This window comes from Emydura macquarii, unplaced genomic scaffold (assembly GCF_026122565.2).
Source record: "Emydura macquarii macquarii isolate MOO-44397 ecotype Brisbane River unplaced genomic scaffold, CSIRO-AGI_Emac_v2 contig_1390, whole genome shotgun sequence".
NCBI lineage: Eukaryota > Metazoa > Chordata > Testudines > Chelidae > Emydura > Emydura macquarii.
Window position 1 is genome coordinate 23492759 of NW_027131527.1, and position 26729 is coordinate 23519487.

General features: G+C 38.8%; 2 protein-coding genes across 12 annotated transcripts in view; one reads left to right on the top strand and one right to left on the bottom strand.

The window, feature by feature from the left end:
* The first annotated feature begins 1391 nt into the window (after positions 1-1391).
* On the top strand, positions 1392-13661 carry ZNF518A (zinc finger protein 518A). Of its 2 annotated transcripts, none has more exons than XM_067552890.1 (3): positions 1392-1498; positions 3799-3927; positions 6221-13661. In XM_067552890.1, exon 3 carries the CDS (start codon positions 6276-6278, stop codon positions 10998-11000), a length of 4725 nt encoding a protein of 1574 aa, XP_067408991.1. In that variant the 5' UTR covers positions 1392-1498; positions 3799-3927; positions 6221-6275; the 3' UTR covers positions 11001-13661. The 2 variants fall into 2 exon arrangements, with proteins under 2 accessions (XP_067408991.1, XP_067408990.1); XM_067552889.1 differs by having other exon boundaries at positions 1445-1528.
* A 4202-nt stretch (positions 13662-17863) lies between these two features.
* The window catches only part of BLNK (B cell linker), a 135387-nt gene continuing 126521 nt past the window's right edge, over positions 17864-26729 (bottom strand). For 9 of the 10 annotated variants that reach the window (XM_067552895.1, XM_067552894.1, XM_067552896.1 and 6 more), the window contains 3 exons: positions 20889-20972; positions 19649-19804; positions 17864-18310 (listed from right to left, as the gene is read on the bottom strand). In XM_067552895.1, the coding sequence (XP_067408996.1) occupies positions 18191-18310; positions 19649-19804; positions 20889-20972 (360 nt within the window). In that variant the 3' untranslated portion in view covers positions 17864-18190. Of the gene's footprint in view, positions 18311-19648; positions 19805-20888; positions 20973-21121; positions 21361-26729 lie in introns of those variants that run through there. The other variant, XR_010920680.1, reaches the window with a different exon arrangement.

The following is a 26729-nucleotide window of genomic DNA, read 5'->3' on the forward strand; positions in this document are numbered from 1 at the left end:
TGTACCAGCTGTCATGTAGACATATTCTTAGTTAAACTGCTCCCTTTGGGCTCAATCCTCACTGGAAACATGATCAGTCCTTTTGACTCCTTCCTCTTGCCTTTGCACCTTCTTTTATGGCCCCCGTTACGTTTGGAACGGCATTCCTTTTCCCATGCCCTTTCTTCCTTCAAATCTCACTTCTGCTAATCCTTCCTATGTTGATCTTGTCATTGACCACATCTCTTTGTCATCTAACATTTGAATTTATTGTACTGTAGGTATCTGAGATTGTAAATACTTCAGGCAGGGACCTTGCCTTTTGATATGTCTTGTAAAGCACCACAAACACAACACTCTACTAACAATAATTGTTATGAAAAAGGCAGCTGTACTTTATCCCTTATGTGTGGAACAGTCTCTCTCTTCTAGTGAAGTAAACTTCTCTCTGAAGACACATTTCTTCCACAGACCTTTTCAGCTTTAGTTGCTACATTACCTTGAGTATGTAAAATAATTCTTATCTATGCCTGGCATTTCTAATGTGCTCATCCTTGCAATAGGTGTGAGCTGCAAAGTCTCCAGCTGCACTGGACTCCTTAAGGCAAGAACTGTATCTTCTTCTACAGCTGTATGATGATGAGTATCCTGTTACTATTATTCAATGAATCTAAATGCAATGGGGGTGCATGTGTGTTGGTGTAAAGGAATTATAAATTTGCTAGATAGCAGTATTTGGTGAGAAAATATAGATACAACTTTCTATGCCATTTGAAGAACATTGGCCACAGAAAAGGTTTGTTTGGGGGAATGGCAAACTGTCGCAAAAAAACAGAATTGGTTGGCATGTATTGTGGGGAAGGAAGGGGGTGACCTTAGTTAGGATAAGCAAGGTGCTTGGGGATTAGCACACCTATACTCCATCCGGGCCAGGCTTTGTTTTCAAATGGTTACAATCCAAGACTCTGGAGAGGTTATGCGTGTTGGGGTGAGAGGTATGTACCTGTCAGAGGAAAGGGTGTGGGAGGTTGGTGCTCTGCAGTTGCCGGTTGTGTATTGTGTTCCTGTGTGCCCCCGCCAGTCACAGACAAGAAGATTATAGAATTACCAGATGGCCCCTTTTAGGGGCTTTGTCTTCTTTAGGCAACTATTCCCCCACCCCCTTGAAAAAAAAGCCTAGGTTTTTCAGACTTGCTTTCTGGTCACCCTAAAAGGAGGAGAGAGGGTGTGTGAGTCTGTCAGTGTTGCTGCCTCATATGTAGCAGGAGCCCAGGCTTGCAGCTGCTGCAGCCAGTATAGAGCCGTCAGCACAGCAGCCACCTAGGGCGCCGGGCATTTGCCCCAGGGGCCTGGAGGGTCACCGGAACGCACTCCCCTCCTTGGGCCTCGTCGGCCCCCGTCTCTCCGTCCCAGGTGAAGCGCGTATCCCTCCGCCGCTGCCGTCCCCACCCCCCATTGCTGGGCTGGGCTCAGCTCGGCAGCTCCAGTCCCCGGATGGAAACTGTTATGGCCGCCAATTGTGAGTCGGCGGGCTATGGAGACTGGCAGGGTAAGGGGGCGCTGGGCACGGTCCCCAGCGGGCAGATGGGTCCCCACGCGGCCCGGAGAGAAGGGGTGCGACCCCGCGCGCGGGAGGGGGCCGCGGAAAGCAGGGGCGACTCTCGTTGGCGGGGCAGGAAGCTGCCCTGCTGTAGGGCTGAGCCGTTAAATAGTTCCGGGCGCCTCCCGCCATGAAAGTTTGTGGGGCGGCCCCTGGCTCCGGGTGGGTAGCGGGAGGCGAGGGGGGGACAAGAGGGGAAGCGGGTGAGCCTCTCCCTCCGCGGGCACCGAGCGTCTCGCCCTCCGCGTGGCAGGGGCACAGCGCTACCGTTTACCCCTGTATCCTTCCGCCTGGCTGAGGGGGCAGGCGAGTCCCCGCGGCCGCTCTGCCTGACCTGTGGGCAGCAGCAAAAGTTCAGCGTCCTCAAGAACCCCCCTTCCCGAGGCCCTGAAGCGGGGCAGCCAAGTCGGGTTGGGGGGACTGCTCAGCCCTACCTGCCCTGAAGGAGGTTAGACTGGCCCAGCCTGGGGAGGGGTAACTGTGGCTAGTGGGGCCACTCGCTGCCCATCAGGTGTCCTGTGCCTTTTACTCCTGGAGTTGCATGAAAAGTTTGAGTTAATCTACAAGGAGGGATTCTCTCCTCAGTGCCCCAGCAAAGTGGGACTTCCCCCAATCCCACTTCTACCTGCAGAGTCTTGTAGCACACCCTGTAGTTTTAAATGTACTTCAGTAATGTTTATAAAGCACAGATAGCTTGAGCACACCGCACCACTTCACGTCTTGGCTTTCGTATTTCAGCACTGCTTGTCCACCATAATATTTTTTTTCCTGAGAGTTTATACCCTAGACTAGAAAACCCTTGACTGCGATTTTATATCTTTCCATGAGTAGAGTAATGAGCTGGGAGCCTTTAGAAACAGCCACTTAATTGTGGTGCTTAGAGTGTCTAAAATGTGTACACTGTGTTGAGCTAATGTTATTATATTTAATGGAGACTATTACAAATGTAGTTGAAGCAAGTAATTGCAGGTATGTTTATGATGATTGCATAGCACTGTATTTGTAGCATAAGACACTTTCATAAACAGTAAACCTTTCTCAGTTGATGTCCATCTTAATTTAATCTCAAATTTGTTATTTATATTTAACAAATTTCACTTCATTTTCATAAAATAAAGATATGAGAGTTCAAATATACTTGGGCATCAGAGCCCATTTCTGTAAGCCCTAAGTGCACATTCCTGTTGAAGTCAAAGAGCTACTTAAATGAGTGAAAATTATTTTTTTAAACTAGAAAAGTTTAAGTAAGTGGAAACAAATTTTACACAAAACTTGATGCTATTAAGCTGGACCTGTACTATATTTCAAAGTAAGTATTTTCCCTTAGCTACTTGATGAAAATTTACAAAATATATAATAGTTTATATGAGTTAAATTTGTGTACAAAGAGCTAATGTTGGTTGTTTTCTATGTTAAAAATAAGAATACTTAATTATCCTAACCAGATTAAACAGGGCTATTTTGTCTATGTATTCAATGGCTTGCTTTTGTTTTCACCTATATTGTGTGTTAACAACATATAGACAAACTTTCAAAACAAGATTGGGGCCTAGAAAATATAGAAACTGCTTACTCGTCTGAGTAAAGTTAAGCATATGCATAAGTGTTTTCAAGATTGGATCCTTACCCATGATATCAAAAATAAAATACGCAAAACCAATATTATTTTCAAATGGTGGTGAGTAGACTAGTTCCCTTTCCCCTCATGTCCACCCCTTTTCTTTTTTAAAAAGCATTTTTCAAAATCCTTGTGGGAAATAGTTCTGTGGTTTCTCCAAAGTTAAACTTTGTGTTCTTTGGAAAACCCACACTTCTGAGTGATGCAGTTGTACTGACTGAACTCCTGGTGTAGACAGTGCTGTGTGTATAGGAGCTTCTCCTGTTGGCATAGCTACCACCTCTCAGGGAGGTGGTATATCTATGCCAGACAGGAGAAGCTCTCCTCTCAGTGTGGTGGCATCTTCACTAAGCACTACAGCAGTGCAGCTGCAGCACTGTAAGTGTAGACAAGCTCTGCGGCACCAAATAGTGTTTTCTTTCGGTTTCTGTGGTTTAACAACTGTCATGTCTAGCTACCATATTTGTCATATAAGGCTTGTGTCCTATTTCATTTGGTTAGAAACATGCAAAATGTCAGATTGTGAAGAATCTACGCTTATTTTTCCCCCCAGAAATTCTTATATTTACAGCTTTTTAAATCTCTATCCTTTTATTTCCAGATCCTTCTCTTAAGTATTTCTCCTGATTGTGGCCTTTTCTGATCGTTGTATTTTTATGCCTTTCATTCTTGTGGAAGAAAAATGTTGAAAAGGCAAATGAAGAATTGAAATCTAATCTTTCCCTACCAAGTAAGTTCAATGAATGCCTACCTAAAAGACAAAAATTTCACTGGGCATCTTAACTAGTAAACTTACAAATTAGAATTTTTTTTTTTGTATGGGTGAGATACAGTTAGAAAAAGTTTTTGCTATACAGTGTGAGGCAGTTTTATATTATCATAAGAATGTTAACTTATAACTTATGTGGTTAATTAGTTTAAATAGAATTTAACTTGGTTGGATATATGTGGCAAACACTTCGTCAAGGGCATCTATATTTTATCCAGTTAATGAAAGGTTGCCCAACTGAGGACCACATTTGTGCCTTGGTCGGAACATGAAGTTCACCTTTGCATAAAATACAGCAGACTGTAGCTGCCTTAATTTTTAGTGCAAAGGTGCAGTCTGTGGTTATTATGGTGTCAGTATTCAGTATAGGCTCCATCCTCATCTGAGCAGCTGGTAGCATCAGACCGAAGTATTGCATGCTAGGACATATAATTTGAATGAGTTGCATCTTGTCTATTAATAATATCCAGCCATACTGAAGAATTTTCTGTGGCATACCTTGTCACCCATGCTTTATTTGGGAGCTGGATTATTTTCTATATTTATAGATCAGTATATCAGTGGATCTTAGTGTTGACAAGAGGATACATTAGTATATTTTTCTTTTAGTAACAATAAAGTGTTGTGTATATGCAGTGCATCTCTGATGGCACAAAATAGGGTAATGTCAGATGGACTAATCTCACACTTGTGAGTATAAACAGGAAATGTACAGTATCTTATCTAAAGGTAAAACGTCCTCTTTTCTGTATGCCAAGTCTTTGGTCTTAATTTCCAAAGACTCCTAAATGTGTGTGAGTTTTTTTTTTTTTAATTTGTTCTTAAGAACACCAAATGTGTAATTTAAAACTTTGCAAATCACTTCACTGAGGAACACTGTTAATTGAATTTTAATTCAGTCCAAAATATTACTATTACTATATTATAATAGTAACATGTAATATATTACTATTGAAAAGCTGTATAAAATGCTGGAAAGTGTTTTGCTCTTTATCATTTGGAAGACTTGTTTAGGAATCCTAATACTCTTATTTTTTTAAAGGTGTGCAATAAAGAATATGTATACAATTTTTGTTTGCCTTTCTTGCTCCTCCGATATGTAAATATAGCCTTGGAATTTTTTTTCAGCTTCCACCATCTTTTTGCTTGATTTTAACATGTTTAATACTTGCTAGAGGACTGAGATAAAATATTTGGAGAAACTCAACTGTGATGTCATAGGAGAGTGTTATCTAAACTGCAGCTTTTGCACACCCCTAACCAAGAGGGGATGAAAAACTCATTCTTACTGTTTGAGTGCTAGCCTGAATCTTAGCTCATTTTATTGGTTATGTCTACACTACAGCCTGTGTTGGCAAAATATGTCGCTTAAGGTATGAATAGTCCACCCTCCTGAGCGACATAAGTTACATGGGCAGAAGAGGGAGAGTTTCTCCTGCCAACATAGCTTATGGTGTTCGCGGAAGTGGTTTTTTGTACAACTGTGCTGCTGCAGTGCTGTATGTATAGACATGGCCTCAGTGTCCACGTCACTTTATGGGGGTAGAGAGGTATGTGGTGGATTGCAGCTCAAGTTACAGTATGTTGTGACTCTACTACTCAACATTCCAAAAATTTTGCTAAAGCCTTCCAGAAAAGAGGAAAGTGAAGATATCATTTTTTTCTGACGTAAAAAACCCCAAAAAACCTCCTCACAAAAGAGAACTTCATAAATTATGAAGAAGCAGGAAAGAGCAAACCCATATCATAGTAAAATTAATGATTTTTATATGGATGGAATCCAGGTTTTATCTGTTCCTGAGTAAGAAAGAACATCTGACTTAATAAAGAGGCACTCAAAAGTTCTGATGCTGACACAATATCAACATATATTTAAGACTTCTGTTTACAAAAAGGTGTATTGTGAGGAAAACAAAAAACATAAAGCTGTAGCTATGAGCTGGTAAAATATATATTTCTCTTGTCAGTAGGTATGGCACATACAATTTTTAAAATCATGTTTGTATATATTTATGGAAATCTAATGCCCAAATTATCAAAAAAAGTTTAATAAAAATATAATTGTTGCTTTTTGTTCTTTAGATTGATGCAGTTTTTCATGGGTAACACAGGAATACAGATAAATAAAAGTAATAATTAAAATACATTTAAAATGCTGGCTCATAAACTACACTTTAAATAATTTGGTAAGGAGTATGTTACAGTTGAATCTGCTTTTAAAAAGTAACATTCACTGCGCTATTTTTAATTTCAGGGAAATTAAAATGGGGGAAGTCCTGGAACTCTGAAGATATTTCAGCACAACAGGCATGTCTGCTGCACAAATTACAAAAACCCTCAAGATCTCCCTAAAACAAAATAAGGAATATTTAAAAACTATGCCATCTGAAAAGGAACAAACTTTTTGTGATAAAAAGCCAACTCCTTTATTAAAAGATCATGCTGCAAAGAAACTTTGTGTTTGTATTCCAGATAATGCTATGGAAAAAGCATTGGTGAATGATACGAGAAGTGTAATGCCTCCACCAGCAATTTTAAATGTTAGTCTTTCTTATGGACTGAGAAATGTGAAAATTGATTTGCCCAAAGTGAACATTCCAAATGAAGTGATATTGAAACATGAAGTTGATAGATACAGAAAATTATTCCAGTGTAAACAGCAAACTGCAAGAAAATCTTTAAGTCAAGAGAAAGTAAATGGAAGTCATTGTTCAGAGAGCTATAATTTTCAAAGTAAACCAGAAGTGCAGTTTGAAGAAGAGGGCTTGAAAACTACAGCAAAGATATTGAATTTCACCTGTACGAAATGTAGAGACAAAATTAGATACAGCCCAAATGATCTACAGAAACATTTTCAACTGTTACACTGTGGAGAGTTGCCTTCATATCCTTGTGAAATGTGTAATTTTTCAGCCAATGACTTCCAGTTGTTTAAACAACATCGGCGCATCCATCGCAGCACTTTAGTAAAATGTGAAATTTGCAATGATGAACATATGTATACCCTGTTGGACCTGACAAAACACTTCACATCAAAGCATTGTATAAATGGTCACTTTCAATGTGAAAAGTGTGGGTTTTCTACCCGAGATGTAGGCACATTTGTTCAGCACATTCATAGACACAATGAAACTCAATATAAATGTGGTAAATGCCATTATGTCAGCTTTACAAAAGGGGAATTTCAGAAGCATCTTCTTGTTCACACTGGTTCATTTCCTTTCAGTTGTCAGTATTGCAATTATAGTGCACCACGGAAGGATTACCTTTTAAAGCATGTAATAGCTTTGCATAGAGATCACTTATATGCAAAAGATAAACTGGAGAAGGATAAATGTGAAAAAAGAATAGTAAAGACTCCAGCGGGACTCAAGCTTATTTTGAGAAGGTACAAAACAGGAGCATCAAGGAAAGCACTTTGGAGACGGAAAAAAATTAATAATGGAAATGACAAAACTGAAGAGCAAAATGCACAAGTGCTTAGAAATTTGAATAAAATTCAACCCAAATCTGAAGAGCAAAATCAGCCTGTAAAGGAGCTGCATGTGAATGAAGAAAAGGATCAAATTGTACACAATGAAAAGCATAATCTCCAAGGTGGAACACTGTCACCTGCCACCATGCAATACAATAAAACAGAAGATGGGTCAAGTTTTGGTTTGGGATTATTCAAAAATGCTGTTCATGGACCTACAGTTCTGATGGTGAAAAATAATAAAATATCTGTTCCAGCAAACTACAGTGCTAAATTTATGGGATTTAAGATGGTGGATGGAAAACAACATATTGTAATAAAATTGTTGCCTACAAATAAACAGAACTTGTATTTATCAGGACAAAAATCTGATGGCATTAAAGATGCCTCAACTGATTCTTTGCTACAAACTGCTGATATCTTTGGCTTGTCTTCAAGTGCTACATCACATGTAACTAATCAGCAAACTCTGAAGAATAATTCTCTTCACGTATTAACCTCCACTTCATTTTCTGCTCCTTCAGGAAAAGGAAAAGCAGAAAAACAAAATAACGCTTTATCACATGGTAGGAATATTTCTCAGACTGTAGAATCTCCCACTGTAATTGTAGGAAAAAATGCAGCTCATTTGTCAATGAAGCCAGGATCATCTGCCGCTCCATGTGACTTGGTAACAAAGGTTGGAACTAGCAGTAATGTTCTGTCATGGGAAAGTTGTATTGCTCACAATCGTCCTCAGGTATTATCTCCCACAGTTACAGATACACTTCATTATGACCCCATGAAAATGCCTTTCCCTACTGAATTTAAAATACAAAATGGTGGTGTGAGCAATAACAGTGGACCTAATCATCTCTACTATCCATCAGTTGATTCATCTAACCAGGGACTACCACCTTTTCATAATTACTCCAAAATAGATACTTCAGATAATCCACGTAGCATTTGGATACCAACAGATGACAAACCTAAAGACTTTATGTCCAACAAAATGTTTCCTCTTCAAAACAACTTGAGAAGTGACTCTGCATCCTCATTTTCACAGTCAGTGAGAGGCCTAAATCCAGAAAAATGTGTATCATCTCAGTTAAATAATACAGTTTATGGACATTTAAACACTAAGAATAATTCTTTGTCTTCAAGAAACCAATCTAAATGTGTTATTGACAGACAGTGTTTTATGGGAAAAGGGCATGGTGGTGGCAAACAGTATTTGGACACTAATATAAACCAAATGTTTGAAAATGTAGCAGAGAAATCTAAAGCAGACAATGTTTCAGATTGTGTTAATTCATCCCTTATGCCTAAAATCACATCAGTTTTCTCATTACATAGTAAACAGGCATCTAATTATTTGTCACCTGAAGTAAACCAATTACTTCAAGATGTGCTAAAAGTAAAATCGAGTGCTCAGCAAGAATCTCACAATAAGTTAAATAAATGCACAAAACTTCATTGTGACCAGTCATTTTCATGTCATCAGGCAGACAATAAATCTTTTACACGCTTAAAAGACTTAACTGAATGCAGTTTATCCAGTTCTGCTAATGTAGGCGTTTGTATGTCTAAGAGAGAGTTGAACATGAAATGTAGCACAGCAAGTGAAGATACATGTTTTGGAAAAGAAAGACATGCACCAGTGACATCACTTGATGTAGAAGAAATGGATAAGTTATCTAGAACTGTGGGTGTTGGTACATTGCTTAAAACTCATACAGATGCAATCATAACACAGCAATTGGTAAAAGATAGGATGCGAACTACAACCCATAATCCTAGCAGCTTTACGCCAGTTCTTCCAGAACAGAAGAAAACACTTTTAGTTCAGTCACCTCCACCAGGATTTCTTGTACCTTTGCATCGTGCTAACCAACCAAGCATACAAGTTGTTTCAGGAAAATCTCTTCCATCAACGAATTCATCAGATGTTCATTTGACTAAAAGCATACCTACATCCTTTGTTTTAAATAAAGGACCTGGAATGATATTGACATTAAGTAGTGGGACACTTGGCACAGTTGCAAATGTCACTGGTGATAACTCTCAGATTTTAGGGAGAGTTGCATCTAAAGAGTATGGTAAAATAACAGTACCGACGTCAAAGACAGAATTGAAAAATGACAGTTTTAGAAATTTAAGTTGTTCCTCTGGTGTTAGCACTGCATCTGATGGAGCAGTCAATGATTCTTCAAATAGCATGCCATTCAAAGCACCTCTCACAATAAGAAATTCAGCTGATTCTTCCATGAAAGGAGTTTCCTCTGAAAAAATGTTACCAGAACGTCCTGGCACTGTGTTTGGTTCCTTGGAGTCAGTAAAACAACAGGAGATTCCACAGAAGCAGCCTGTTTATGCGCTTTTGCCTGATGGACGACAAGCCGTTTTTCTGAAATGTATGACACCAAACAAGCCTGTAGTACAGAAACACAATGTTTTTCAAGATAATGCTTATTATCAACCAAAGAAAACTGGAGCCATGCAACAAACACTTTTGCTGAAAATTAAGACCTCTACTTCTGATGCAACTACTGATCTAAATCAATCAGTTAACAACTCAGTGCCCCCATTACAATTGAATAAAATGCAGTCCTTTAAAAGTCCTGCACTAGAGCAGAAACAGACTATTTTTACTTCTAGTGATGCCTTATTCTTACCAGGTAGATTGATGCCAGCAAATGCCTCTTTGGCAAGCTCTAATTCAGCACATTGTGTACTTCCTGTAGAACCGATACATTCCACCAAGCCTATAGGTGCATGGTCGCAAAGGTGTTCAATTAATTCTACACAAGCAGTAATTGCTAACAGAGGGAATAGTTATAATAGCCAAAAGTCCACGTGGAGCTCCAGAAACAAAATTTCAAAAGTCAAACCTCGCTTAAAACAGACTGGTCCTAAAAGTTCTGAAGCTGTGGTTTCACAAAGAAACAAGAATTCCAAACGAAAAGCTAAGGCTGATTTCCAAGACCCCCCTAGAAAGAAAATAATGTTGCACAGGAAGTGTAAAGAAAAGAATCAAACTGAAGTTGTTAGCAAATCAGGTGGCCCTTACAGACCAAGGGCATCAAAGGAAACTGTGAGGACTTTAAAACTACTTCCTTTTAATTCTAAACAACTTGTAAAATGTCCTCGGAGAAATCAGCCAGTTGTAGTACTGAACCATCCTGATGCAGATGTTCCAGAAGTTGTAAATGTAATGAAAACTATTGCTAAATTTAAAGGACATGTTCTTAAGGTCTCATTGTCAAAAAGAACTATTGATGCTCTTTTGGAACCGGCATACTGCAGTACTTTGGACGTTGCTACTGAGGATCTCTCTCGAAGGAGACACAGGATGATAAAACCTATTAGCCCTGTAAAAGAAAGATTTGTTTTAAAATTAACACTGAAAAAGACAAGCAAAAACAATTATCAGATTGTGAAAACTACCTCTGATGATACCCTGAAAGCTAACTTTAGCTGCTGGTTTTGTGGTAGGATATTTGACAATCAAGATAATTGGGTAGGGCATGGACAGAGACATCTAATGGAAGCTACTCGAGACTGGAATTCATTAGTATAATCTTGATTAGCGGGAAAAAAAGCAAAAATTAAATACCTTCTAGTACTCCTTTAAAAAGAGCCAAGTTGAATTATGATACACAGGTTATTTAGATATGGTATATAAATACAAAACAAAAATGAAAAATAATGCAGAATGATAGCATCACGCTTGGGGATACAACAAAGAACTTTGTGAATTAGATATTGTATAACTAATTGCAATTACAGTACCATAAAACTGCATATATTTTTTGTTACTACTATCATGTCCTATATTTTTATTATTCTATAGAATGAGTTCCCAGGGTTTTTGTTCTGTACATATTTAAGAAACCTAAACATGTAAATATTTTTGTATTGCTCAGTTACTTGCTATAAATCTTGCACAGAATTTTTTCCCTTTTCAGTTCTGTGCATGCACTACTAAAACTGATTTTAAAGTTTTTCAACTACACACAGCTATTATCCATGGGTTTTTGTTGGTTTTTAATTTGAATTATTTTTGCTTTTTCAGGGATTGAACACTATTGTTAGCAAGTGCCTAAAAGATGTGAAACAGTTTACATTATGTCAACTGTATAACCATAGGTCCAAATAGGACCATTTCCCTAATAGTTTCATTTAAACAAAGCCATATGTGAATGCTTTAAGCTATATTGCTATGCACATGACACTTGTACTATTTCTGTGCAGTTTGTCTACTTTCTTAGTGAAGTATTTTTCATATAAATTAATAAAACATGTTACAATTGTGTTTAATACATTGAGCCTGAGAATGGAATCAGTTGGAAATATACAGTATATATTCATAATGTACATGGTGTTTAAGAATGGTGAACATTCCTAATCTGTATTGAGACTCATCAATATTAAATTTGATATAACTTTGTTTACAGGATATGGTTGGGAGAATTCATAACATTTCTGTTTCTAGCCCCAATATACTACCCCATCACAAACCCCAATTAAATGGCAACATGTAGTTGCACTATTCTAGGACCAGAAATTGGAGCAGACCAGAAATTTGTTTTCCCTGGAGCAAAGTATAATTCAGTCTGTTCCTATAGCTAAAGCAAATTACATCCCCTCTCTGCTTCTTCAACTGCACTGCCTGATATTTTGGGCGGGGGGCCCAAGGCATTACCCACTCCTCACCCATCAGTATTAGAAGGGGAGTAGCAGCCCTGCAGAGGCTGCTCTCTCTCCTATTGCAGCTGGTGAATAAAGGTAGCCCATGCAGGAGAATAAGATTTTATGCTCCCTTACTTTCCTGTGTGGACACAACCAGGATCATAATCTGACCCATAGAGATTAGTATATTAAGGGCTGTATCCTGCAGCCCTTAGTGAATCAATGGGAGTCTTGCTTAAGGACTGCAGGATTGTACCCTGAATGTCTGACTCAACTTTTGGAACATTGCTGGAAATCTCATATAGGTGAAGTTCAATTCTGTGCTCTCAGCATAGGGTCTATGCATTTAAAACATTGTGAGGTCTTGGGTTCTCTGTAGAAGGGTGAATGTCGCCCCAATATGAATATGGAGCCTGATCCTGTGTGCAGTGAACATAGTGGTAAACCTCTCATTGAGGAGCAACATTAGACTCATGATTAAACTTTTAATAAGGTGTAATGAGCGTTAGTATACTTTCTCTTTTAAAATTTCTCAATTGAATTGTTTTAATTTGTAAATAGGGATTGATATAAAGTATCAGGAAAATTATGTGCTTTTAGAATTTAAACAGTTAGAAATGTCCTCTTAAACTCTCCCTGAAAAAAGTTTAGCATTGACAAATTACTAGATGCAGATTGTTTTATAACTGTCTTAACTTATATTTTTGGTCAAGATTCTTAAAAAATTAGTGCCTAAAGTTAAGCTCCAAACTTGTATTTAGGTACCAAAATAAATTACCCGTGTTTTTTTGTTTTTCCTCCAAAAAGTGCTGAGCACATAGTGGCTCCTAGTGACTGCTAAAACATTTGTTCATCTTGACTTTTTGGCTTATTTGTTTTTTGTGTACAGTGTAGGTGTTTTTCACTGCATGAATAATACTGACACCTACATTGGTGGGGGGAGAGCAGAAGTATGAAAAAATGTGTTTTGAAGTTGCTTAAGAGTGTGTTGCTTTGTTATGTAGAAGCAAAGAAGGAGTCTACTGGAAATGAAAATAAGCAATTTGATGGTAGAAAATTTTTGTAATTAATGACATGTCATTCCGAAGGTGTTTTTACTTCAGCTGTTTAACAGACTGAGGACTCTCATAAATGGATACAGAAATGGATTTAGGTTGAAACATGTATATTTGTGTATACATATGGCGCAGCATTCCAGATCAAATATTTCATATTTAAATATTTTCCTTTCATGATGAGACTTAAGTCTCATAATAAATATGTCAAACGGTTTGTTAATTTTGCAAAGCTTTTAATATAGTGGGGAGAAAAGGAAAATCTTGCCTGATTTTTTAACACTAATTTATGAAGAATCTACCACTTGGGCTACTTCTGTGCAGCTTGTGCTGCAGTGCAGCCAGGCAAAAGCATGCGTAGTAATTGTGATTTCAGTCCCCTGCTGCAACAAAGCAACTCTTAAGCAGCCTTAGTGGGTTTCTGTATGTTTATTGTAAATCTAAAATTCTGTTGCTTTTGAAATTCATTCTTGTAATATTGACATTAAATTTTGATCCTTTATAAAACTCGGTATGATTTATCAATTTTATATCTCCAACTAGTAATAAGCCAATTACAAAAGACTCTTGAGGATTTAATTCTTCTACAGCATCCAGAATTTTATGGATGCAATGATTGACTGTTGTAACATTGTATCAGTCTTAATATTTTTGGGGGGACCATACACACACACACATACTATCTGTATACATTTTTCATAAGCATTATGTGGCTGATAGTTTGGAAAATGTCAGCTTCTTGAGAGTTAAGGCATTCAGAAAGCATCTTTGTATTACAGCTGAAGAATTCTGTTAAGAGGTACTTCACTAGTACATAAAATGCATTTGTAAATATTGTTCTGGAAACTAACTACTGATAAAGTGTGCAGTTACAAAGTTACCAGATTTCATTGATTAAGAAAATGTTGGTTTATGTAGAAACATTTTAGAATTGGTTATTGTTAACATCAAAGTAAAGATCACATAAATAGACTGGACACAAGAATCTTTTTATTAATATTTTATATGTTAGATGCAACTAGTAGTGCCACCTGCTATTAAGGTTGCCTGACATTTCCCATTATAAGACCCTATCTTCAGTTGCTTATTATTTTGCCAAACTTTTAACTGTTTGGGATGAAATTTTCCATGTTGGGTTTTTGCTTCAGCCTATCCTTGAAAGTTCCAGCAAAAATGGTTCAGCCAATTTCAAGAACAAGATTTGGGGAAAATAGTTGTACTCTGGCACCTCTATGCATGGGAGCAGGGATCTGTAATTTGGCAGAGTCATGGCCTTTGTTTCAGAGATATATGCCCTTTTCTCTTCCTGTGAAAAAACAAATTTGGCCAAATATCTCCGTTCATGCTTAAGATACTTGGAGTTGAGCAACAAAATTCTTGGAGGATGTTTGACTGCACTGAGCCTGTTTTCAGTTGAGGCCCAGGGGCTGAGCAGGAGTTTCCATGCAGGTTGCTGCGGATAGTTCTAGTACTAGGCACGGAACTGAGAGCTGGGAGATTCTCCCGGTGTTCTAAATAAGAACATAATATAAGAATGGCCATACTGGGTCAGAGCAATGGTCTGTCTAGCCCACAGTCCTGTCTTCAGACAGTGGCAGTTCCAGATCCTTCAGAGGGAATGAACAGAACAGCGGAATTTGAGTGATCCATCTCCTGTTGTCCAGTGCCAGCACTCCTGCTCTTGTCTAGGAAATGTGGAGGAGCAACAGTCTGAGGTGATTGCAGAGGAGACAAGAGCCAAGCTGGCAGCAACTGAGTAGAATGTGGCAAGGACCATGGAAGGGGAAATGAGGACAATGGAGAAAGAACCAGCGGAGGAGGAAGACTTGAGATTAGATGAAGGCCTGGAGGCTGGGACTGGCAGTGTGAGGAAATGGGTGGGGATACTGGGTGTGGGAGCTGGGGTGGAAGGAAAATTGGTACTTAGGGAGCCTGTAGGAGAAGACTGACTGGGATGAGGAGGCTGGCTGGGAAGAGGTGGGACTGGGAGAGGAGCAGAAGGGGTCAAGAGTATTTTTTGGGGTGGTGGAGGAAGGAACAGGTTGCCTAATAGAGTGCACTCCCTTCCGAGATTCCATCATTCCTAGCTGTCAGCAAAAATCTGAGTGCCTAACTTGATAACCTGGAGTTTGAGTTACAGAAGTTCTGAGCACTCACAGGGGGAACTATAGTCAATGGGAGCTGTGCTTTGAACATATGAAGTGCTATATAATGTTAAGTATTTTCAAAAATCGGGTCCTAGAGTATTGCACATTGGACTCCCAAAATTAGTGGATGCTTTTGACCTTAATCTCTCTGTTCCCCATCTGTAAAATGGGGATAATACCACTGCTCACTTTGTGGGTGTTGTGAAAATAAATTAATACGTGAGAAGCAATCCAATGCTATAGTGATGAATGATAGAAAAGCCCATGAGGAAATAATTCTCTCTTCAGAGCAGGTTTGAGTATTGTGGGGTCATATATTGTACAACGAAAACAAAATATTGAGTAGGGGCTCATTAAGTGAGCACCCACCATTCTGTGCACTGCATGAAGCGGGGGTTGCGTGGAAAAATAATAGGTGATTGAAATTAAATACTGTGTCATAATGTATATGCACAAGGAGGCCAAATTAAAGTAGCACAGGCAGCCTTAATGTTGGCATTTCCTAACTTTTGAGTGCTTAGTAACTTTAACATTCTTTTAATGTCATTTGTACATAGTGTGTGTATGTATATAGAAGAACAGACCTTAAAGTCTTAGCACACTTATTGGGAATGGATAGTAGCTGATTACAGGTATGGGGCTAGCTGCTTCCTCCCCTCCTATTAGGAAAATTTTAGGAATGACTAAAAGCTTTGGGCTCAAATTTTAATATGCCATTCCAGATGTGCAAAGTAACCTTAGTTGGCCTAGAAATTGGTCCATTGTGTATTCTTTGTTATTATAGTAACACACAATTTCTACAGTAACTTCAAAATATAACAAACAACTTTTGTAACAAGTTTTAATATTTGTTTGTTCCAGAGCTGTTGTGACATCAGCATCAGTTGTCTTTTTACAGCTTGCCGACTAGGAATGGTTTTAGGGCGACAAAGGAATGTAGTTTTTTCTCAGCTTTTGAATTTTAGGAATGTGAGCTCCCATGTCTTTCAAAGAACAGTACTGATAGGAATAAATTATACTACTTGGTCATTATGCTGCAATTTTAGTATCGGAGAGATATCATGTACTCTAACTCTTGCATGTTAATATGAGCAAATAAGTGAGATGGTTCCCAACCTCCCTGAGCTCTGGAACTAAAAGCAGGCTGAGTATTACATTTGAGTTCCTTAAAATTAAGCCTTACTTTTAGCTCTACAATTACTGTTAGCTGATTTTAACATTTAATTATTAATTATTTATTAATTATTAATTATGCATTAATTATTCTTAAAGCCAACTGGAGTACTTATTTGTATTGCATTGTAACATGGAAGAAATCTGAACAAATAATTGCTGTGTCAGACTAAAAACAACTTGAAATATATTTAGAACCCATTAGACTTGGTATCTGATGAAAACAGTTGACATATCGACTAGTCATGTCATCAGTTGGGAGCTTGAATTCATAAATTTGGCTAGATTCTAAAAATCATGGACTCAACAGACTCATTACAAGAATCTGTAACCCACTGACCCTCCTTTGTCCTATGACTGCAGAAGTGTTAATTGCCCACTTCATCTTAAAGGGTCCCCTGCTACAGCTGTTTATCCCTTATGCTAAAATATCTGTCCCCCCTTGTATTTAGCTGGGACACTGATTACCTTTTCCAGACTGAAGAAGTGCTCTGTGTAGCTCAAAAGCTTGTTCCTTTCATCAAAAGTTGGTCCAATAAAAGGAATTAGCTCACCCACCTTGTCTCTTGTGTCTACTAAAGGCAGATGTTGGGATTGAACACTGTTGTAGGTTGTGGTCCTGGAACATGCCACTCTACAGCATGGCACTATAATCATCCTGCCTCAGTTTCCCTCTTGGTTACCCAAGAATGTAGTGTTTAAATAATGTTTAGCAATGAAGGAATCTGGTATTGATGAAGCTTTAAGTCCTACAGGTAACAGTTTGCAGAGAGGCATTTGAGAAAACTGTCAGTCCAAAAATATACATGGGAGGAAAAAACAAAACAAAACAGGCCCATGTGCAAACTGTACATTGATATTTGTTGTAACAATAGAATGTGTTAAGCAGCTCATACAAAGATAATATTCACACTAAAATAAGCATGAGCTACAATAAAGTACTCTGACAGCAGTTGGAAGCACAACAGCAAATGTCAACCAGTAATATTACTTACTGTCCATTATTAATTTTATAGTACTATATTTTATTTGCACTTTAAAAATACAACCAAAAAACTCATGTCAGGCAGTGGGAATAGAGCTTCAGGCAGTGCTAATCCAGACATATCTCAAAATCCCAGACATGGAGCAAAATACTATCCTCAGCTAGTTGCACACAATGGTCCATCTCTTAGTTATGGTCATTCTATTTTCGAGAGCTCTGGATTTTGCGAAGGAATTACTTTATTGAAAACAATGATCTGTAGTAGATATAGTTCTTTGAACATATTGAATAGGCATATTTCAATAGTGGGTATTTATTTCCTTCACTTCTGAGTTGAGAATGTCCTACAGAAAATGCATCTTTAAAATAGGGAACAGATAGATGAGAGAGCTGTGGGGTACCGCTTTTATTGGCATGAATTTCTGGAATTACAACATTATGATTGGTGAAGCCACAAACAAATGAACAGCTTCTGTCTGACTTGGGTAACAGCATTAAAAATAACTCCTTCAGTTTTTCTGATAAAATAGCACTGACTTGGAGTTCTTCTGATCTGCATTTCTTATTGTTAGATGGAAGATTTCAAATAATCTTCTAGTAAGAGTATCCTTAGGGTTAATTTTTTTTTTTTTAAATACGTGATCCAGAAACTTTGGGAAGTTATAAAAAAAAAAAAAAATACATATATAAATCATGATCTTGTTATAGTTCAATGTAATTATGAAACTCTAACAATATGTTTCAGTTTGGTAGAATCTTTCGTGTTGTTTTGGCTGTCGATTAAAACCAGGGATGTATGTTGATGATTCTCTATTATTTCAGCAACACTTGCGAAGCGCTGGATTGAGAAAAGAGAAATCAGTTAGAAGTCTTATCGACTACTTGGCTAACAAAATGGAAATGACAAGAATCACTACCTCATCTTCTCTTACTCTCTGCCACTGTCTAATTTGGAACTACAGGATCTTCTGAGACCACGGTATCAAATAGATGTGTCTCCCTTCCCCTGTGTCTAAATATGTTGCCTTTATTGTGTACTTTGTCTCCTCTGTCAGTAGAAGGAGGCAGTAGAATAGAGAAATTAGAACAAAATACGTGGTATTGATGTTTAGGTTTTGGTGAGATATTTGCAACAATCATGACATTGCTTGGTTCTATAGCTAATTTTAGGAAGATGGTTTTGAGATGGGCTACTAAGGCTGAGATGTTCAAAGTTGATGATTGAGGTGGGAAGCTGGTGGGAGGGGGCAACTCACTAGCCAGTGCGTCAAATAAAGTTCCAAACAATAGCAGAATTTTATTTCCTTTCTTTGGTTTATTTCTCAAGATCCAAAACAGTCTGACATAAATCAAATAAATAATAAGCTTTTGCTGCCTGGCCCCTTTCCCCCGCCTTAGGGTCTCCCCCAAGTCTCCCTGACTGCCTTCCTGGCCTTTTATCTGAAGAACAGGTGACCTGCAGGCTATTACCTCATCTCTGGCTTGAAACCCATCACCTAGGAGGCAGATAATGAGGCTCAGGTGGGACTCAGCCCAGTTCCCTCGAAAGGCCATCCTGCCCAGTGATAAAGTCCAATTGCCAATGGTATTTTAGCCTCCAAATTTCCATACTGCATTGGAGATATGCTATTTTGGTAATCAGGCTAACGTTACAGTCCAGAAGAGTTTTAACTTATGCAAATGCAACCCAAAATATAAACTCTCTCCTTCTGGTAGGTGATGGGGAGGCAGAGGGAGCAGTTCTGATTAATTTTCTCCCTAAGTATTTAAGTATAACTGCTCTTTGTTCAAAGATCCCATTGAGTTCATTGGGAGCTATTGCATGAAGGATAGTTAGAAGATTGGTTTTCAAGAAAGGATGGAGAATTTACACTTAGTAACTGAAGTGCTGATTCTGATGACTGTCCAAAGTGATAAAATATATTTTAAACCAACTTGTGACTTTAATTGAAGTCCCAATTTGCAATAACCTAAGTTGCCCTTCTGAGTTGGATTTAAAGTAGTTTATTTTATATTTGTTTCACTGGATTTTTCAGTCTGAAGGATAAATCAATTATTTTATGAGGTATATTTTTATTTTGGTGCATGAAGATTTACACCCTAACAATGTTATTAAAATAGACCCCTTTACTTTTACTTATTAGCACATAAAACTAAAAAGGGAAAAATCACTCACCTCTTCACCAGATTTTTCTCTGCCCAGTGCATATTGTTTGGTTGATTCAATAAATCGTACAGGGATATTATAAACTTTTTTGTTATAAAACACAACTAGTGTGTATGGTTGCTTTGAATCCTGACCAGAACTCTTCCTTATCAGAAAAGATCCATCCTATGTCAAGGAAAGGAAATGCAATACTATTTTATTACTTTATGTTGTTGCTTTCATTGATGATGTAACAATATTAACATCACATCCCCTCCTCCTTTAAATTAATGATTGATGGAAAAAATTCACTGGGAGAAATGGGAGAGCTTTCCCCCCAACATTAGCTTATATGGGGTCATTTAGAAGCACTGCTGTCCTGAGCCCCAGTGGCTGCTGCTGCTGCTGCATGTTCCCTCCCAGCTAGAGAAAGAAGAGGAAGAAATAAGCATGCAGCAGAAGCTTCTTGGGGATTACAGGACATTAGGAAGTGAAGACTATGCAAACTATCACTAGTGGCAGTGGGTAGGAAAGGAAGGGGAGAGAACGTGAGCAGATGAAATGCTCTCAACAGCTTTGCACATGCAGCAAACAAGTGCTGAGAGCCACTGTTAGGGTTATCCTAATGCTTCCTAGCCAGCGATATCCTACCCTAAAGATTATCCCATTATTTTGTCCCTCTATCCCACATGGTGAAGCCATAAAAAAGAAATGTTTGTTGGGGGGGAGGAAAGCCCTCTTAAAGACAGTGACTTTGCCTGGCACTTAGGGTGCTGCCCTAAGTGTGATGCTCCCTGTGGCATTATAGCTTTGTGCAGGCTGATATAGTCTCTGTCAGGAAGTTTAGACAAAGTCTAAAATCCAGATCTGTGTGTGTTTCAAAAAGATAATAAAGTGACAGGACCAATTTTTACAGAGATCAGCATTTGAATAGGAGATAGTGATGGGCAACCTTTCAACCTGTCTGTAGCCTGTTACTTGCCCTTGTAAGGGATGTACATGAGCTATTAGATCTTTTCTATCTCTAGCTGCTATAATACTATCACCATCAGTGTGTTCTGAGTTATATAGGTGCAACTTTAATTGGCTTTAGAGATCACCATTTCAATCAAATCTGAATTATGTAGAGACATGTCAGCCAACACTAATCCAACTTGTTTAAGAGGTGGCGGGTGGGGGACAAACTTTCTGGGAACAATTCAAGTTGTATTCCACATTTCTAAAATGCTCTTAATAGAGGCATACTGTAGATGTTAACTTCCTGCTTTACCTTATTTGATTTGTATAAAGCATCTTCTGCAGTTTTTCGATCACAAGAAGCTGCATACCATGCTTTATTATGAACACCAGCATCCTGTGAAAGAGAGATGGAGACCTTTTGTTAATGCAGTGGAAAAGCCCTGGTTTTCCTCTATAACTTACAGCAAAATATGACCGTTCCATCACTGGATATTGTTGTACTACAAAGCTATAAGATAGGAGTAATAAAAGATAAACACCTACTGTAGTGTATCCATTGCCAAATGATGATGATGATAGAGAACATTAGGTGTGCAGAACACTTTAGAAAACACCTAGTTAAGACAGGCCTCTGTCAAGAGCTCACAGTCTCAACTGGACAGATGCAGTCCAAATGGAGGATGAGTTGAAACTGATCAGTGAATGAAAAGAGAAGAGATCTTAAGGAGAGGTTTCCAGGTGGAGATGGAGGATACTTGGTATTTGTAAAGCAGAAGGCTGTTCTAGTTGAAAGAGAAGGAGGGATGAAGCAAGAGAACTTGTCATTTTCACTATTAATAATTAAACGTCACTTTCTGGTGATATTTACATACCAATTTAGCATATACTTTTGTGTGTTGCAGTGGGTATTGGCCACAGGATGCCAGGTTTCTTTTACACCATCCAAGTCAAGCAAGTTATATAAGATGGTGACTCTGCCCTACCTCAGGCTGTTCTTAGTACTGAATATATTATTATGGGTTGGATTAAACCTCATTTAAATTGTAATGACCTCCACTGCTCATTTAAGATAGGCAGCCCCACGAGGCCTGATCTAGACTACAAAGTTAGGTTGATGCAAGGCAGTTTATGTTGACCTAACTATGTAAGTGACTACACTAAAATTTCGCTCCCACCAACATGACTACCTCACTATGTCAACTTAATAACGCCACTTCCATAGGAGGTGTAGAGTTAATATCAATGCAGTTACGTTCACGCAGTGTCAGAGTAGACACTGAATTGCTTATATCAACTGTTACTGTTCCACAATGCCAGACGCTGATGGTACAAGCGAACCTGGTGAGGACATGCATTGCTGACACAAGAAGCAAAGTGTAGACACATACAAGTGATGTAATTACTGTGGCAGCTATATCTGACTTAAGTGAGGTTGACTTAATTTTGTAGTATAGGCATGCCCTAAGACCAAAGGGTATATGAACCCACCCAGTAATTTTTGATTGTGTGTGTAGAAGGCTCCATAGAGTATTGTCTTTGAGTATGGGTGTGCATGTGGCTATCTCTCACTATGAGCTGGAGGTGTAATTCCCAACTCATGTAACATGTTCATGCTAACTCAGTGAGACTGAGCATGAGTATAAATGGTGGCATAGCGTAGCCATGCCAAGTACATACCCATGGGGTTCAGGCAGGTTTGTACTTGGTATGTATTATTGCAGATACACCCCCATTTATATATGTGTTAGCTTGATGAGTATGTGTATGCAAGCTGGGAATCCTACCTTAGGCTTGAATTGTAGACGTAGCCTGGGGGAGAGGGGAGAGAGAGAAAGTGTGTGAGTGAGTAAAGAAGCAGGACAGAGAGTGAGTGAGACAGCCTGAACAAGAAGCTGTGAGCACTACTGTAAGGAGCGGAAGAATTTTGTGACGCAGGGGGCAGCATAAGTGGCAACGGCTAGGCCCAAGTTAGCATAAGTAAAAATAGCTAGGCCCTATGGGTAATACTAAGCCATTTGAGCAAAAGCTAGGTATCTCCTAATTTGGGCATAAACTCGGGCCAATATGTAAAGGTAGGTTAATTGCAAAAAAACTAGGTCAATTGTAGGAAATTAGGCTCACCACAAAACCAGTTCAAGCCAATTAAAGGTCAGTGGAAGTTGTAAACAAGTAACTGCAGCTTGTAGTGGATTGGTCCTTAGCTAACTGCCAATAGCAGAGAAAATGACAAGTGTTAGGACCCAATCCCCAAGTGGATTAAGATATAACCAATGAGCTTATTGCTAGAAGTGGGGGGAAGAGTATATCGGGACTCCCTCGGGTGCCGCCCTGCCCCGAAGCTCTCTGCAGATGTATAAAGAATCCAGCGGGTGCTGCGTGGCAGGTTTGCTCCCGGGTTGCAGTCCGCTTACAGGGGGTTAATGGGCTTCCCCTCCTTTATTGTGGTAAGCACCTAATTTATATCCCCAGCAGCTAAGTGTTGTAATAATAGCCTAAAATTTGTAACTTTCACAGTTTAAGTGCTGCTTAAATAAACTAACAATGTAAGGTACTTCCTCGTCCGGCTGCTCTTCCCTCGCTACCGGAATATCAAACCACGGACCCTCTGTCTCAGCGAACCACAACTACTCTGTGGAAAGCCTATAGAGAAAGTTTCTGGTGCTGCGAGTGAGGATACTGTCTCCCATTATGGGGTTCCTCCCATGTTTGGGGAAACAGGATTTTGTACGTTCTCCATAAGTGAAGACTGCATCAAAGGTACCACGCTCCAACTTCAGTTTTTCCTCCCAACTGAAACAATTTGCAGGGTTCCATATTTTGACCAGATGCTCAATCAAAAAGGGGTAACAATAATTTTAGCTTGTATGGGTGGAAACTTCATTCTCATCTACCATTTGCTCTATGAATTTCCCATGTTCCTCAAAGCAGCAACCATTAATTCCATTCATCCCACATCTGAGGATGGACATTCCCCTTGGAATTGACCATATTTTCAAAACCAGTTATAAAAGCATCCTGCAAACTACACTGTTCCCGTTTCTTTTTTCCAGTTGAGTTGGATACTCCTAAGTGCTAGAAGTGATGGCTGCTTTTATATCTCCAAACATTTCTCACCCACCAGGACTGTGTACCTTCACCAATGAGTGCTGACAGGTTTTGATTATTTATTGAAAGGATCCTTCAGCAGGAATCACAGTTCCTGGGGTGAGGTCCTGGATCTGCTGTTGACCTGCCAAGTAATCTTAGGCAAGTTATTAAACCTCTTTGGTGCTTTAGTTCTCCCACTTATAAATGGGTACAATACTTTTCTAATTTCTAGAGTGTTGTGAGGCTTACTTAATTAACATGTGAAATGCTTTGAAACCTCAGATGAAAGACAGTTTATAAGGGCAAAGTGTTATCGTTAAAAGTTGGGATCTTCTGTACAGAAAAACAGTAAGGGTAAAATTTTCAAAATCACCTAATTCCCATTTTCAAAAATTACTTGGTCACTTAGGAGCCTTAAGTCCCATCAACTGTCAATGAGTCTTAGGTTCTTAAGTCACTCAGGTGCTTTTGAAAAAATTACTCTAATTGCATATCTGGAAGCAAGGTTTTATCTCAGATTTATTTCCCTGTAACTTAGAGAGAAATTACATTTATTCTTGCAGTTAAGGAACAGCAGTACGTATTGTGCAGGAAAGGAAATTGTTGTTATATAAGGTTTTAAAAATGTGCTTTATTTTATGCTGATATGCCGTACTTAACATACACACACAGCTAGACTAGTATGCAGGGGCCTATCAGACCAGCTGACCCTTCACTAGAAACATGCATTTTATTAAACGAAGGAGTACTGTCCCAGGGAATAGTCATCAGTGGGGGAAATAACCAGGATTTCAGGAACCCTAGACTGAAGGGATCTGAATAGCATTGGTGTTCAAATGGTTTCAACCATTTAATTAAAACCAGGTAAAAAGTAAAACAATAAAACTAGGCCCTTTTAAAAGATCTGAAACCTTGAAGGGAGTCTCTGTCTGTAAAGGCCTGTATCAGGGTACTGAAGTGTAGCACCAAAGACATCAGGAATAAAACAGGGTCTTTCTAGATAGTGAGATCTTACTGTACAAAATATGGTTGAAGTGAGCTAAAGTTTGTTACAGAGCTAGTACGTAGGCTGAAAGAGAGAGCTTAGCATATACTTGACTCTCAGCACTCCTCTGCTATCTTTGACCTTCCCCCACATGTCCCTGGAAGAAAAGAAAGAAAGGGCTGGCCTAAATAGTACAGTCAAAATACTTTCTCCCTAACTGCTCCAGATTTTGGGGAAGTGAATCTTTATTCTCTCCCCTTTTTTTATTTAGGAGAGATTGTTACTCAATTTTTGTGGTAGGGTGTTTCCAGAGAAATGAGTAATTATTTTTAAGGATTGCTTGTACTAACTATTGGCTGGGAATTTCTGCTTCCAAATATGTTGTTTAAAATAGTCATTTATCTCTCCCCTGGAAATAATAATTATTCTTGGCTGCCTTTCACTCTCTATAGATGATAGGTGTAATCCACCTAACTTCTTAAAAGGCATCCATCACTTTGATATAAGTGCCATTACCATGTGGGTTAAAAGCCTGTGTGTTAAAGCCTCTCCCATTTCCCTATAAGAGAGATTAATGCAAGTATATTTGGAAGACAGTTGTATTTGTGTGAGCAGAATCAAAAGTGAATTATGGGATAGTAGAGTCTGGATATAAGTTTGTAATGACTTACTGAACTCCAGATTGCTAGTGGCTCTGAAAGCATTCAATGGTTAGTCATATGGAGTTGTTCAGACTGAAGCAGGGGAAGGTACGCATAAACCTAGCAAATCTTAACATTTTCACTATACATCCTGTAGGCCCCCCCCGCCCCCCATCACATGATCCTGAGAGGGTTTTTTTATTCCTTCATATTGGATTTTCATAAAAAGAATAAAGTGCGAGAGTGACCTGGGGCTTTTTTTTCCCTTCAAGGGATGCCAGGGGTGTAGCCAGACATGATCTTCTGGCAGAGTCACAGGCTGGCATGGGCGGGCTGGCTGAAAAATCTGAATTTCCTACTTCCGGTCATGTAGCCGGAAGTTTGGGAAGCCAACATCCAAGAAAGCTCCAGTTGTGCAGATAGTTTAAGCAGAGCTTGGGTGGGTCTGCTTTCAAAGTGGGTGGGCCCTTGCCCACCCAGGCCTATCCATAGCTAAGGTGTAATGCAGACATATGCAGACTTGTGAGTTTATAGTTTGTATGTCAAGCGGCTGCTAAGCAAGCAATTATTACTGCAAATAGCTGGAATTGTCCTAGTAAATGATCATTGTATAATTAGTGCTGTTCTACAAGTGTGATTCATACAGCCTCCTCTTAAAACTATTATCTATTTTATGGAATTTGCTAGAATATACCGTCTTCATTTTAAATTTAACCATCATTTCTGTATTCCATGAGTGTACATATGATGTCATGCTAATAAAGATAATGGATTTCAAGAAGGCAGACTTTAGCAAACTTGGGGAGTTGCTAGATAAGATCCCATGGGAATCAAGTCTAAGGGGAAAAACAATTCAAGAGAGTTGGCAGTTTTTCAAAGAGACATTAAGGGCACAAGAGCAGACTGTCCCACTGCTTAGGAAAGATAGGAAGTATGGCAAGAGACCATCCTCACTTAACCAGGAGATCTTCAATGTTCTGAAACTCAAAAACGAGTCCTACAAAAAGTGGAAACTAGGTCAAATTACAAAAGATGAATATAAACAAATACCCCAAGTATGTAGGGACAAAATTAGAGAGGACAAGGCACAAAATGAGATTAAATTGGATAGAGACATAAAGGGTAACAAGAAAACTTTCTACAAATACATTAGAAGCAAGAGGAAGACCAAAGACTGGGTAGGCCTGTTACTCAATGAGGAGGGAAAAACAATAACAGAAAATGTGGAAATGACAGCAGTACCAAATGACTCTCTTGTTTGAGTTTTCACCAAAAAGTTTAGTAGTGATTGGACATCTAACTTAATGAATGACAGTGAAATTGAAGTAGGATCAGAGGCTAAAATAGGGAAAGAACAAGTTAAAAATTACTTAGACAAGTTAAATGTCTTCAAGTCACCAGGGCCTGATGAAGTGCATCCTAGAATACTCAAGGAGCT